Here is a 15,319-nt window from a genome sequence, read left to right on the forward strand (position 1 = left end):
CCAGGTCTCTGAACTCTTATCGTCGTCAGTGTTCAGGCCTGGGGGCGGCCCATCAGGAAGTCCAGGATCCAGTTGGAGAGGGAGGTGTTTAATCCCAGGGTCCTTAGCTTAGTGATGAGCTTGGAGGGCACTATGGTGTTGAACGCTAAGCTGTAGTCAATGATCATCATTCTCACATAGGTGTTCCTTAAGTCCAGGTGGGAAAGGGCAGTGTGGAATGCGATTGAGATTGCATCATCTGTGGATCTGTTGGGGTGGTATGCGAATTAGAGTGGTTCTAGGGTGTCCGGGAGGATGCTGTTAATGTGAGCCATGAACAGCCTTTCAAAGCACTTCACAGCTATCGACGTGAGTGCCACGGGGCTATAAAAATTTAGGCAGGTTACCTTCGCTTCCTTGGGCACAGGGACTATGGTGGTCTGCTTGAAACATGTAGGTATTTCAGACTCGGTCAGGGAGAGGTTGAAAATGTCAGTGAAGACACTTGACAGTTGGTCCGCGCATGCTTTGAGTACACGTCCAATAGATATAGGCCATCTATGGATCTGTTGGGGTGGTATGCGAACTGGAGTGGGTCCAGTGTTTCTGGGATGGTGTTGATATGAGCAATGACCGGTCTTTCAAAGCATTTCATGGCTACATATGGGAGAGCTACGGGGCGGTAGTCATTTAGACAGTATGGGGAACTGGCGCCTGCGGCCCCCTTATATAGGCCCGTGGATCAATTTCCAAAAAATAACTTACTGTTGAGAGTTAGAATAGTAGAATACACACCTGCAAATTCGAAATTTGGTTGTGCATCAGCAGTTTTTCCCAGCAACAAAATATCCCATAAGGCTAGGGACTGCATGTGTGGGACTAACCTGATTCAGCTAAACAAAGGTCCAGATTTAAAACACACACACTTATGCCAGAACACACCAAAGCTCTCCAGGACCGGAGCTGGAGACCCTTGTTGTAATGATCGACCAAATGTCTTAGGGTTGAAAATACGTTAATAAAGCCACAGTCTGTAAGACGTACCAGTCATTTCAACGAAAGAAACACAGTGCAATTCTGGAATGTGAAGAGCTTGACTTCTAAATGTCAAAGGCTTCTTTTCACTTAATCATAAAGGTATTGACTCAACCCAAAATATAATTACCACTTAAAAACACTAAAGCTTCAAATGGAGTTGAACGTTTCTCTGCGACTTCTTTTCTTGTACAATTTGAATTAATTACAGACAGTGAGTGTATGCTGAATACTTTGCACTTGATATCTTAAAAAGCAAGACTTTCATAACTCTGACTGGAAAATTATATTAGGAGCTCTGAGAAGGTAGAAAACATGTTAAGAAGATACTGCTTCAGAAAACATGTTAAGAAGATACTGCTTCAGAAGACATGTTAAGAAGATACTGCTTCAGAATACATGTTAAGAAGATACTGCTTCAGAAGACATGTTAAGAAGATACTGCTTCAGAAAACATGTTAAGAAGATACTGCTTCAGAAGACATGTTAAGAAGATACTGCTTCAGAAAACATGTTAAGAAGATACTGCTTCAGAAGACATGTTAAGAAGATACTGCTTCAGAAAACATGTTAAGAAGATACTGCTTCAGAAGACATGTTAAGAAGATACTGCTTCAGAAGACATGTTAAGAAGATACTGCTTCAGAAAACATGTTAAGAAGATACTGCTTCAGAAGACATGTTAAGAAGATACTGCTTCAGAAGACATGTTAAGAAGATACTGCTTCAGAAAACATGTTAAGAAGATACTGCTTCAGAAGACATGTTAAGAAGATACTGCTTCAGAAGACATGTTAAGAAGATACTGCTTCAGAAGACATGTTAAGAAGACACTGCTTCAGAAGACATGTTAAGAAGATACTGCTTCAGAAGACGTATTAAGTGTCGCATATCTTTTTCTTAAAATCAATATTTTACCTTGGCACAGTTCTGTACCGTCAGTCAATATCACGGCAGGGTTCAGAGATTGATGGAGGCTCATATGAGTTCAGAACACATCTATATGTCTAAAGTTTTAATGGCACATGCACAAGTACAGTGAAATGCCTTTCTTGCAAATTCATAACCCAACAATGCAATAACCAATAACAATGTATTACTAGAAAAAACACAAGAAATAAGAAGAAATATGAAGAACACAAGTAAGTAACCATACTATATACAGGGTCAGTTAATACCATACTATATACAAGGTCAGGTAATTCCATACTATATACAGGGTCAGTTAAGACCATACTATATACAAGGTCAGGTAATTCCATACTATATACAGGGTCAGTTAAGACCACAGTATATACGAGGTCAGGTAATACCATACTATATACAGGGTCAGTTAATACCATACTATATACAGGGTCAGTTAATACCGTACTATGTACAGGGTCAGTTTAATACCATACTATATACAGGGTCAGTTAATACCACACTATATACAAGGTCAGGTAATACCATACTATATACAGGGTCCGTTAATACCATACTATATACAAGGTCAGGTAATACCATACTATATACAGGGTCAGTTCAATACCATACTATATACAGGGTTAGTTAATACCATACTATATACAGGGTCAGTTCAATACCATACTATATACAGGGTTAGTTAATACCATACTATATACAGGGTCAGTTCAATACCATACTATATACAGGGTCAGTTAATACCATACTATATACAGGGTCAGTTAATACCATACTATATACAGGGTCAGTTAATACCACACTATATACAAGGTCAGGTAATACCATACTATATACAGGGTCCGTTAATACCATACTATATACAAGGTCAGGTAATACCATACTATATACAGGGTCAGTTCAATACCATACTATATACAGGGTTAGTTAATACCATACTATATACAGGGTCAGTTCAATACCATACTATATACAGGGTCAGTTAATACCATACTATATACAGGGTCAGTTAATACCACACTATATACAGGGTCAGTTAATACCATACTATATACAGGGTCAGTTAAGACCACAGTATATACAAGGTCAGGTAATACCATACTGTCACGTCCTGACCATAGTTCTTGTGTGTTTTGCTTGTTTAGTGTTGGTCAGGACGTGAGCTGGGTGGGCATTCTATGTTGTGTGTCTAGTTTGTCTGTTTCTGTGTTCAGCCTAATATGGTTCTCAATCAGAGGCAGCTGTCAATCGTTGTCCCTGATTGAGAATCATATATAGGTGGCTTGTTTTGTGTTGGGGATTGTGGGTGGTTGTCTTCTGTCTTTGTGTTCTGCACCAGATAGGACTGTTTCGGTTTTCACATTTCTTGTTTTGTTGTTTGTAGTGTTCTAATATATTCTTTATTAAATCATGTTGAACACTAGACGCGCTGCATTTTGGTCCTCTCCTTCACCCCAGGAAGAAAGCCGTTACACATACTATATACAGGGTCAGTTAATACCATACTATATACAGGGTCAGTTAATACCGTACTATATACAGGGTCAGTTAATACCATACTATATACAGGGTTAGTTAATACTATACTATATACAGGGTCAGTACCAATACCATACTATATACAGGGTCAGTCAATACCATACTATATACAGGGTCAGTTAATACCATACTATATACAGGGTCAGTTAATACCATACTATATACAGGGTCAGTTAATACCACACCATATACAGGGTCAGTTTAATACCATACTATATACAGGGTCAGTTAATACCATACTATATACAGGGTCAGTTCAATACCATACTATATACAGGGCCAGTTTAATACCATATACAGGGTCAGTTAATACCATACTATATACAGGGTCAGTTAATACCACACTATATACAAGGTCAGTTTAATACCATACTATATACAGGGTCAGTTAATACCATACTATATACAGGGTCAGTTAATACCATACTATATACAGGGTCAGTTAATACCATACTATATACAGGGTCAGTTAATACCATACTATATACAGGGTCAGTTAATACCATACTATATACAGGGTCAGTTCAATACCACACTATATACAGGGTCAGTTTAATACCATACTATATACAGGGTCAGTTCAATACCATACTATATACAGGGTCAGTTTAATACCATACTATATACAGGGTCAGTTCAATACCATACTATATACAGGGCCAGTTTAATACCATATACAGGGTAAGTTCCAATTCCATATTTACAATGTGCTGGGATACTGGAGTGATGGAGGTAGATATGTATACTATATACAGGGTCAGTACCATATTAACAATGTACATGGATACTGCAGAGATGGAGGTAGATATGTATGGGGGTAAGGTGACTAGGCAACAGGATATAAGATACACAGAGTAGCAGCAGCTTGTATGTGAGAGGGTGTGTGTGTGTGCAGAGTCAGTATAAATGTATGTTCGTATTATATGTGAGTGATCAGATGATTGAGTGACAGTGTGTGTGAGTGTGTAGGGCCCCGGTGAGTGTGCATAGAGACAAAAATAAAAGGTCAATAAAGATACAAGGTTAACCCAGATAGTCCGTGTAGCTATTTGGTTAGCTATTTATCAGTCTTATTGCTTGGGGAGAGAAGCTGTTCCAGAGCCTGTTGGTGTCAGACTTGACGCACCGGTACCGCTTGCCGTGCAGAAACAGAGAGAACAGTCTATGTCTTTGTGTTTTGTATTTGTATTTATTAACGATCCCCAGTAGTTCCTGCCAAGGCAGCAGCTACTGTTCCTGGGGTCCAGCAACATTAAGGCAGTTATATATCATTGTAAATATTACACCACATTACATTTCGTAATACTTTTCACAACACATTAAGTGTTCCCTCAAGCCACTACTCTACTATCATATACAGTATCTACAATACAACATCCATGTGTACGTGTGTGTAGAGTGTGTGTCTTATAATGTGTATGTGTGTTCTGTGCCTGTGTGTGTGTGTGTGTGTGTCTCTTCACAGTCCCCGTTGTTCCATAAGGTGTATTTTTACCTGCTTTTTAAATCTTATTCTACTGCTGCATCAGTTACCTGATGTGGAATAGAGTTCCATGTAGTCATGGCTCTATGTAGTGCTGTGCGCCTCCCATAGTCTGTTCTGGACTTGTGGACTGTGAAGAGACCTCTGATGTCACTTGTGGGGTTTGCATGGGTGTTCGAGCTGTGTGCTAGTAGTTTAAACAGACAGCTCGGTACATTCAGCTTTATTCAGCTTCACTTCTTACAAAAACACGTAGTGATGAAGTCAATCTCTCAATCTCCACTTTGAGCCATGAGAGATTGACATGCATATGCTTAATGTTAGCTCTATGTATACATTTAAGTGATGTCGGACTGCTCTCTTGTTATTGGGGCCAGGGAAGAGTCCTTGGCAAGGAAATGGTGATGTGGAATGATCCGCGTGTTCATTCAAAATAGCAGTGTTATTTTTCCATAGATAAGGCAGGGTTTCCCAAAGTCTGTTCTGCCCCCCCCCCCCCATCTGGGTGCACGTTTTGTTTTTTCCCCCTAGCACTGCACAGCTGATTCAAATAACCAACTTATTGTCAAGCTTTGATTGTTTGGATCAGATGTGTAGTGCTAGGGCAAAAAACAAAACGTGCACCCAGGGAGGGCCCCAGCACCGACATTGGGAAACCCTGAGGGAAGGCATTAAATCGCATTCCGGGTCCTTGCTCCTTACTCTGTTATAGTATTAACTCTGTAACTGATGACACACATGCTTATTTACTTTCAAAAGCTATATTATGATGGCACTGTCTCACACTCAACACTCTTAGAAATGAAGGTGAAGGTGCTATGGAAACATAATACACTCTTTGGAAAAAGGGTTCCAAAAGGGGTCCCACCTGGAACCAAAACGGGTTCTACCTGGAACCAAAAAGGGTTCTCCCATGGGGGAAGGAACCCGGGATGGTCTCCCGGGTGGCGCAGTGGTCTAGGGCACTGCATCGCAGTGCTAGCTGCGCCACCAGAGTCTCTGGGTTCGCGCCCAGGCTCTGTCGCAGCCGGCCGCAACCGGGAGATCCGTGGGGCGACGCACAATTGGCATAGCGTCGTCCGGGTTAGGGAGGGTTTGGCCGGTAGGGAGGGTTTGGCCGGTAGGGATATCCTTGTCTCAGTATGTAAAAATGTAATAAAAAAAAAAATTATAAAAAAATTATAACAATAAAAAATAACAAAAATAATAAAATTAAAAAAATGTATGCGCTCTACTGTAAGTCGCTCTGGATAAGAGCGTCTACTCTTGGCCGGTAGGGATATCCTTGTCTCAGTATGTAAAAATGTATGCACTCTACTGTAAGTCGCTCTGGATAAGAGCGTCTGCTAAATGACTAAAATGTAAATTTAAGGGCCAGCCGTGCTGTCCTGTTTGGATGGAGGCAATTGTAATTTTCTGAGGTCCCTCTTTTTGGCACCTGACCACACGACTGAACAGTAGTCCAGGTGGCCAAAACTAGGGCCTGTAGGACCTGCCTTGTTATGGACAGACTTCTCCCCATCTTTGTTGCTGTTGTATCAAATTGTTTTGACCTTGACAGTTTACAATCCAGGGCTACTCCAAGCAGTTTAGTCACCTCAACTTGCTCAATTTGAATGGGTTTAGTGAATGATTTGTCCCAAATACAATGCTTTTAGTTTAGAAATATTTAGGACTGACGTATTCCTTGCCACCCATTCTGAAACTAACTGCAGCTCTTATTTAGTTGAGGTTTAGGGTTTAGTGATTGTTTATCCCAAATACAAGGCTTTTTATTTATTTTTTATATTTAGGAATAACTTATTCCTTGCCACCCATTCTGAAACTAACTGCAGCTCTTATTTAGTTGAGGTTTAGGGTTTAGTGATTGTTTATCCCAAATACAAGGCTTTTAATTTTTTTAAATATTTAGGACTAACTTATTCCTTGCCACCCATTCTGAAACTAACTGCAGCTCTTATTTAGTTGAGGTTTAGGGTTTAGTGATTGTTTATCCCAAATACAAGGCTTTTTATTTTTTTTAAATATTTAGGACTAACTTATTCCTTGCCATCCATTCTGAAACTAACTGCAGCTCTTTGTTTAGTGTTGCAGTCATTTCAGTTACTGTTGTAGCTGACGTGTTTAGTTTTGAATTTCCACATACATGGCTTTACTCAAGCCAGTGGCATGTCGTTAGTAAAGATTGAAAACAGTAAGGGGCCTACACAGCTGCCCTGGGGAATTCCTGATTCTACTTGGATTATGTTTGAGAGGCTTCCATTAAAGAACAACCTCTGTGTTCTGTTAGACAGGTAACTCCTTATCCACAATATAGCAAGGGGTGTAAAGCCATAGCACAAGTTTTTCAATCAGCAGACTATGATTGATAATGTCAAAAGCCGCACTAAAGTCTAACAAATCAGCTCCAGCAATGTATGGCTTGGGTGGTTGGAGTCTTTAACGATTGTCCGGTACCTTTCTACCACATCGCCTCATATAGATGTCCTGGATGGCAGGGAGATCGGCCCCAGTGATGCACTGGGTTGTCCGCATCCCTTTCTGTAGTGCCATGGGATCGAGGGCGGTGTTATTGCCATACTAGGCAGTGATGCAGCCAGTCAAAATGCTCTCAATGGTACAGCTGTAGAACTTTTGGGAGGATTTATCTTTTTACAGGTGATTTTACTCTAACCCTATTTCTTTTATTTTTTTCTTTCTTAATTTCTTTCTTTCTTATGCTCAATTGCGTTGTTTCCTGCCATTGGTTTATTCTGGTGCAGCCCCGTTCCCTTGTGTGATTATCATCTACACGTGTGGGTCTGAAAAGATGATTATTGTCCTCAATAGCATGCAGCGAATTCACACTGGATGAAAAGACACAATTAGTATTACCTCCTGACATTTAAAGCATACTCAATGGTCCAAATGTATACAACTTTCTATTTTTGCGTACCCATGCAACCTACTATTTAGAATGTAAGTGCTGGTATTCAGACAGACTCGCAGTCTGACCCTACCTCTTTGCCTTCTTCCTTCCTAACCATCTCTCTCTCTAACCTTTCCAATCGGTAGGGCCTGGACTTTGAGACCAAGTCGAGCTACACCCTGCGTGTTGAGGCGTCCAATAGAAACATCGACCTGCGATTCCTGTCCCTGGGGCCGTTTAGCGACACAGCTACAGTGCGCCTCAACGTGCAGAACGTGGACGAGCCGCCTGTCTTCTCCTCGCCGTTCAGCAAGATGGTAATCTCGGAGGAGGCAACGGTAGGCACCACCATCGGGACCATCTTCGCACACGACCCAGACTCCACCAACAGTCCCATCAGGTAGGGGTGTGGCCAGGATTCATCATCGCAAGTTCACAATCTCTATGCTATGTTACTGTTTGAATGTTTTTGGTCAGTTCTGCCTTTTTGTGTTCCTTTGTTGTTGGTAATTGCTTGTTATGTATTTGGTACGCATCAGTTGTAGCCTTTATCCAGTGGTGGAAAAAGTTTTATTACATTTTTTTTTATTTATGAATAGCCATGGGCATGATCCAACGCTCAGACATAATTTACAAATGAAGTATGTGTTTAGTGATTCCACCAGATCAGAGCCAATCAATTTGACCATTTTCCTGTCCTGCTTTCACACAAGCCTTCACTTTTGTGTGTCAGGGGAAATGTATGGAGAAAAAGGTACATAATTTAAAAGGTAAAAGTAAAAGTTGTCAAAATATAAAATATCAGTATAAAGTACAGATACCCCCCAAAAAACTACTTAAGTAGTACTTTCAAGTATTTTTAATTAAGTACTTTACACCACTGCCATTATCATTCAAAGTAATGTAGAGAAAATAGACAGATATTTCATGGAATTATAGTTCCTGAAAGCTCCTTAATTATAGCCTGCATGTATGCATGCCTGATTAATGCATTCTTAATGCATTTCACACAGAAGATCTATAGAAGTGTTGCCATGGCGGGTGCCAGTTGAATGTGGCCCTTGATAGGAGAGCCTTTCCAATACGCTTCCTCTCTCCTGTCTACTTAACTCCAGGTACTCTATAGACCGCAACACCGACTTGGAGCGTTTCTTCAACATAGACGCCACCACCGGTGTCATCAGCACCGCCAAGCCGCTGGACAGAGAAGTTAACGCCGTACACAACATCACCATCTTCGCCACGGAGATCCGTAAGTCAAGTGTTCTTACTCTGCTCTGTCCACACGGTTGCTACATTACATCCGGGTTGTTGTCAATCAACGTTGCAACTTAGATATATTGTCCAGAAATGTACACAATATGCAACTCCATAGTGCACCTGTCACGTTCCTGACCTATTTTTATGTTATTTTGATTATGTTTAGTTGGTCAGGGCGTGAGTTGGGGTGGGCATTGTATGTTGTGTGTGTTTGGTTAGTCTATGGGTGTTGTATGTGTATGGGATAGTGTTTGTTAGGTTGTCTAGTTATGTCTATGGCTGCCTAGATTGGGTCTCAATCAGAGACAGCTGTCATTTCATTTGTCTCTGATTGGGAGCCATATTTAAGGTAGCCATAGGCAGTAGGCTTTTGTGGGTGTTTGTTTCCTGTGTCAGTGTTTGGACCACACAGGACTGTTTTGAGGTATGTCACGTTTGTTGTTTTGTAGTTTGTAGTGTTTTCTTGTTATTTACATTAAACATGTACAATTACCAATCCGCATCTTGGTCCGATCCATGCTCCTCCTCGTCTGAGGAGGAGAACGACTTTGACAGCCATTACAGAAACACCCACCACAACAGGACCAAGCGGATTGAGGAAGGAGGGCAAGAACTAAAGCAATGGAGAGAAGAGGAATGGAGTTGGGAGCAAATTTTCAATGGAGAAGGACCCTGGGCTAAGGTGGGAGAGAATCGCCGCTCTCGGGAGGAGAAGGAGGCAGCCACAGCCCAGGAGCGCTGGTATGAGGAGGCAGCACGTATGAGAGGCTGGAAGCCCGAGAGGCTCACCCAAAAATTTCTTGGGGGGGGGCTAAAGGGGGGTGTGGCGAAGCCGGGTAGGATACCTGAGCCAACTCCCCGGGCTTGCCGTGGAGTGAGAGGGCGTCGTACTGGTCAGACACCGTGTTATGCGGTAAAGCGCACGGTGTCCCCAGTACGCGTGCTTAGCCCAGTGCGGGCTATTCCACCTTGCCGCACTGGGAGGGCTAGGTTGGGCATCGAGCCGGATGCCATGAAGCCGGCCCAACGTATCTGGCCTCCAGTACGTCTCCTCGGGCCGGCGTACATGGCACCAGCCTTACAGGTGGTGTCCCCGGTTCGCATGCATAGCCCAGTGCGGGCTATTCCACCTCGCCGCACTGACAGGGCTACGGGGACCATTCAACCTGGTAAGGTTGGGGAGGCTCGGTGCTCAAGAGCACGTGTCCTCCTTCACGGTCCGGTATATCCGGCGCCACCTTCCCACCCCAGCTCAGTACCATCAGTGCCTACACCACGCACCAGGCTTCCAGTGCATCTCCAGAGCCCTGTTCCTCCTCCACGCACTCTCCCTATGGTGCGTGTCTCCAGCCCAGTGCCTCCAGTTCCGGCACCACGCACCAAGCCTCCTGTGCGTCTCCAGAGCCCTGTACGCACTGTTCCTTCTCCCCGCACTCGCCCTAAGGTGCGTGCCCTCAGCCCGGTACCTCCAGTTCCGGTACCACGCACCAGGCCTAGAGTGCGCCACGAGAGTCCAGTGTGCCCTGTTGTTGTTCCCCGCACTAGCCTGAAGGTGCGTGTCCTTAGCCCGGTACCTCCAGTTCCGGTACCACGCACCAGGCCTACAGTGCGTCTCAGCCGGCCAGAGTCTGCCGTCTGCCCAGCGGCGCCTGAACTGCCCGTCTGCCCAGCGGCGCCTGAACTGCCCGTCTGCCCAGCGGCGCCTGAACTGCCCGTCTGCCCAGCGGCGCCTGAACTGCCCGTCTGCCCAGCGGCGCCTGAACTGCCCGTCTGCCCAACGCCGTCTGAACTGTCCGTCTGCCATGAGCCTGCAAAGCCGCCCGTCTGCCATGAGCCTGCAAAGCCGCCTGTCTGCCATGAGCCTACAGAGCCGTCCGCCAGACAGGAGCCGTTAGAGCCGTCCGCCAGACAGGAGCCGCTAGAGCCTTCCGCCAGACCGGATCAGCCAGAGCCTTCCGCCAGACCGGATCAGCCAGAGCCTTCCGCCAGACCGGATCAGCCAGAGCCTTCCGCCAGACCGGATCAGCCAGAGCCTTCCGCCAGACCGGATCAGCCAGAGCCTTCCGCCAGACCGGATCAGCCAGAGCCTTCCGCCAGACCGGATCAGCCAGAGCCTTCCGCCAGACCGGATCAGCCAGAGCCTTCCGCCAGACCGGATCAGCCAGAGCCTTCCGCCAGATCTGACCAGCCAGAGCCGTCAGCCAGCCATGACCAGCCAGAGCCGTCAGCCAGCCATGACCAGCCAGAGCCGTCAGCCAGCCATGACCAGCCAGAGCCGTCAGCCAGCCAGGATCCGCCAGCCAGCCAGGATCCGCCAGCCAGTCCGGAGCTGCCGTCCCTCAGCCCGGAGCTGCCGTCCCTCATCCCGGTGCTGCCCCTTATCCCGGTGCTGCCCCTTATCCCGATGCTGCCCCTTCAGTTAGGTGGGTGTAGTTGGAGGGTGGTCATTGGGTGGGGGATACGGAAGCGGGGAGTGACTATGGTGGTGTGGGGACAGCGTCCAGAGCCGGAGCCACCACCGTGGACAGATGCCCACCCAGACCCTCCCCTAGACTTTTGGTGGTGCGTTCGGAGTACGCACCTTGAGGGGGGGGTTATGTCACGTTCCTGACCTATTTTTATGTTATTTTGATTATGTTTAGTTGGTCAGGGCGTGAGTTGGGGTGGGCATTGTATGTTGTGTGTGTTTGGTTAGTCTATGGGTGTTGTATGTGTATGGGATAGTGTTTGTTAGGTTGTCTAGTTATGTCTATGGCTGCCTAGATTGGGTCTCAATCAGAGACAGCTGTCATTTCATTTGTCTCTGATTGGGAGCCATATTTAAGGTAGCCATAGGCAGTAGGCTTTTGTGGGTGTTTGTTTCCTGTGTCAGTGTTTGGACCACACAGGACTGTTTTGAGGTATGTCACGTTTGTTGTTTTGTAGTTTGTAGTGTTTTCTTGTTATTTACATTAAACATGTACAATTATCAATCCGCATCTTGGTCCGATCCATGCTCCTCCTCGTCTGAGGAGGAGAACGACTTTGACAGCCATTACAGCACCTTTATCTATTTAGCCCCCCCTCCCCCCCTCTTATTGGCTCAAGAGCACACCCAAAAACTATGTAGTACCTCTTCACCAGTGACATCACACACAGACTATAAGGCTGTTGTGAGACATGTCCATCATCATGTCCTCTAGCTACTTTACACTATTAGAAGAAAAGGGTTCCAAAAGGGTGCTTCGACTGTCCCCATAGGAGAACCCTTTTCGGTTCTAGGTGGAACTGTTACGGCTCTCGTTTGTGGTAGGAAGAGTGGACTAAGACGCAGCGTGGAAAGTGTTCATGATTTTTTTTTATTCAAAAACACTCAAACAAAATAACGAAAGTCAAAAAACGAAAGCCAACAGTTCTGTCAGGCAAAAAAACACTAAACAGAAAACAAGATCCCACAAAACCCAAAAGGAAAATGACAACTTATATATGATCCCCAATCAGAGACAACGATAGACAGCTGCCTCTGATTGGGAACCATACTCAGCCAAAAACACAAAGAAATAGAAAACATAGATTTTCCCACCCGAGTCACACCCTGACCTAACTAAACATAGAGAATAATAAGGATCTCTAAGGTCAGGGCGTGACAGTACCCCCCCCCCCCCCCCAAAGGTGCGGACTCCGGCCGCAAACTTGAACCTATAGGGGAGGGTCCGGGTGGGCATCTACTCTCGGTGGAGGCTCCGGTGTGGGACGCCGACCCCGCTCCGCTTGAGGCTCCCCCCACTTCGGTGAAGCCTCTGGTGCAGGGATTGTCGCCAGAGGCTCTGGACTGGGAACCCTCGCTGAAGGCTCTGGACTGGGAACCCTCGCTGAAGGCTCTGGACTGGGAACCCTCGCTGAAGGCTTTGGACTGCCGACCGTCGCTGGAGTCTCTGGACTTCCGACCGTCGCTGGAGGCTCTGGACTGGGGACTGCCGTGGAGGCTCCGAACTGGGGACCGTTGTTGGAGGCTCCTGACTGGGGACCGTCGTTGGAGGCTCCGGACTGGGAACCGTCGCTGGAGGCTCCTTTCCATGGATCGTCACTGCAGGCTTCGTGCCATGGATCATCACTGCAGGCTTCGTGCCATGGATCATCACTGGAGGCTTCGTGCCATGGATCATCACTGGAGGCTTCGGGCCATGGATCATCACTTGAGGCTTCATGCCATGGATCATCACTGGAGGCTTCGTACGTGGAGCCGGAACAGGTCTCACCGGACTGAGGAGACGTACTGGCAGCCTAGTGAGTGGAGCTGCCACAACACATCCTGGCTGGATACCCACTTTAGCTCGGTGAGTGTGGAGAGCTGGCACAGGACGCACTGGGCTATGAAGGCGCACTGGAGGCATAGTGCGTAGAGCCGGCGCAAGACATACTGGACCGTGGAGACGCACCAGAGGTCTGGAGTGCAGAGCTGGCACAACGTGTCCTGGCTGAATACCCCCTGTAGCACGGCAAGTGCGGGGAGTTGGCACAGGCCGCACTGGGTGGTGCTGGCGAACTGGGGATACCGTGCGTAGAGCTGGCGCAGGATATCCTGGACCGAGGAGACGCACGGGAGACCAGGACCGCTGAGCTGGCACAATCCGTCCTGGCTGGATGCCCACTCTTGCACGGCAACTGCGAGGAGCTGGCACAGAGCGCACCAGGCTGTGAATGCGCACTGGAGACACAGTGCGCATCACCGCATAACACGGTGCCTGACCAGTCACACTCTCCCCACGGTAAGCACGGGGAGTTGGCTCAGGTCTAAAACCTGACTCCGCCAATAAATTCACCATGACAGCGCAATACACAAGGGGTGGAACAGTGGCAAAGGTACCCACAGGACAAACAGAATAATATTAGGCTGAGGAGAGATTAAATAGCATTAATACAACAAAAATAATTCTAAACACACCTTTAGTTTACAAAGTTAAACAGATGTATTTTTTCTTCATAATAAGCAGGAGTAATATTCTTAGATCAGAATGACAGCAGACTGTACTTCTATCCATGTCACTAAAGACTAACAGAAACAAAAGACAAATTTAACTAGAATGGCTTATCTTTTCTCCCCAGTGTGCCCCCCCAAAACATTTTTGGGGGCTGCCTCTCGTGCTTGCTCCGTTGCTCTAATTCCTCGTATCGTTGCCGTTCTCCTTTCGCTGCCTCCATCTGCTCCCTTGAACGGCGATACTCTCCTACCCGCGTCCAGGGTCCTCCATTCATGATCTCCTCCCATGTCCACTCATCCTGGCCACGCTGCTTGGTCCGTTTTTGGTGGGATCTTCTGTTACGGCTCTCGTTTGTGGTAGGAAGAGTGGACCAAGACGCAGCATGGAAAGTGTTCATGATTTTTTATTCAAAAACACTCAAACAAAATTACGAAAGTCAAAAAACGAAAGCCAACAGTTCTGTCAGGCAAAAAAACACTAAACAGAAAACAAGATCCCACAAAACCCAAAAGGAAAATTACAACTTATATATGATCCCCAATCAGAGACAACGATAGACAGCTGCCTCTGATTGGGAACCATACTCAGCCAAAAACACAAAGAAATAGAAAACATAGATTTTCCCACCAGAGTCACACCCTGACCTAACCAAACATAGAGAATAATAAGGATCAGGGCGTGACAAGAACACTTTTACTTTTCAGGTAGAACCCTTTTGGGCTTCATGTAGAACCCTCTGTGGAAATAGTTCGACTGTGCAACCTAAAAATGGTTTTACCTGGAACCAATAAGGGTTTTTTCAAAGGGTTCTCCTATGGGGTCAGCCAAAGAACCCTTTTAGGTTCTCGATAGCACCTTTTTTCTATGAGCGCACAAGAGGGTTCACTCTTCACTTTTGTTACACTCATCGTGACTGCACACAGAGTGGACCAGTGCCTTCACTGCACCTGCGACTTGACAAATCCCGAATTCTATTAAAATGAAGTAAATCCCGTATCATAAAAGACAGACTTAAGCTTCCTATACTATTTCTCAATGAATATCATTAGTCTAAGGCTCACTGGGATTTTACCAATTTCGCTTGGCAGTCTGGAAAGCAGAAGGTCTCCTTGACTCTAGAGGAGAGTTCTGAGCAGATGCTCTGCAGCAGTAGAGGTCGACTGCTGTTGATCGCCGGCTCCAGAACTCGTGGCGTTTGATCGAGCCTCACCATGATTCCAAATGATGGCC

At 45.8% G+C, this 15,319-nt stretch overlaps 1 protein-coding gene across 2 annotated transcripts in view; it reads left to right on the forward strand.

Moving 5' to 3' along the window:
- The window catches only part of LOC139559782 (cadherin-7-like), a 162,140-nt gene that overhangs the window by 89,132 nt on the left and 57,689 nt on the right, over positions 1 to 15,319 (forward strand). For both annotated transcript variants that reach the window (XM_071376134.1, XM_071376135.1), the window contains exons 7-8: positions 8,015 to 8,268; positions 8,984 to 9,120. In XM_071376134.1, coding sequence (XP_071232235.1) covers positions 8,015 to 8,268; positions 8,984 to 9,120 — 391 coding nt within the window. The remainder of the gene's footprint in view (positions 1 to 8,014; positions 8,269 to 8,983; positions 9,121 to 15,319) is intronic.

Source organism: Salvelinus alpinus, chromosome 30 (assembly GCF_045679555.1).
Source record: "Salvelinus alpinus chromosome 30, SLU_Salpinus.1, whole genome shotgun sequence".
Classification (NCBI taxonomy): Eukaryota; Metazoa; Chordata; class Actinopteri; order Salmoniformes; family Salmonidae; genus Salvelinus; species Salvelinus alpinus.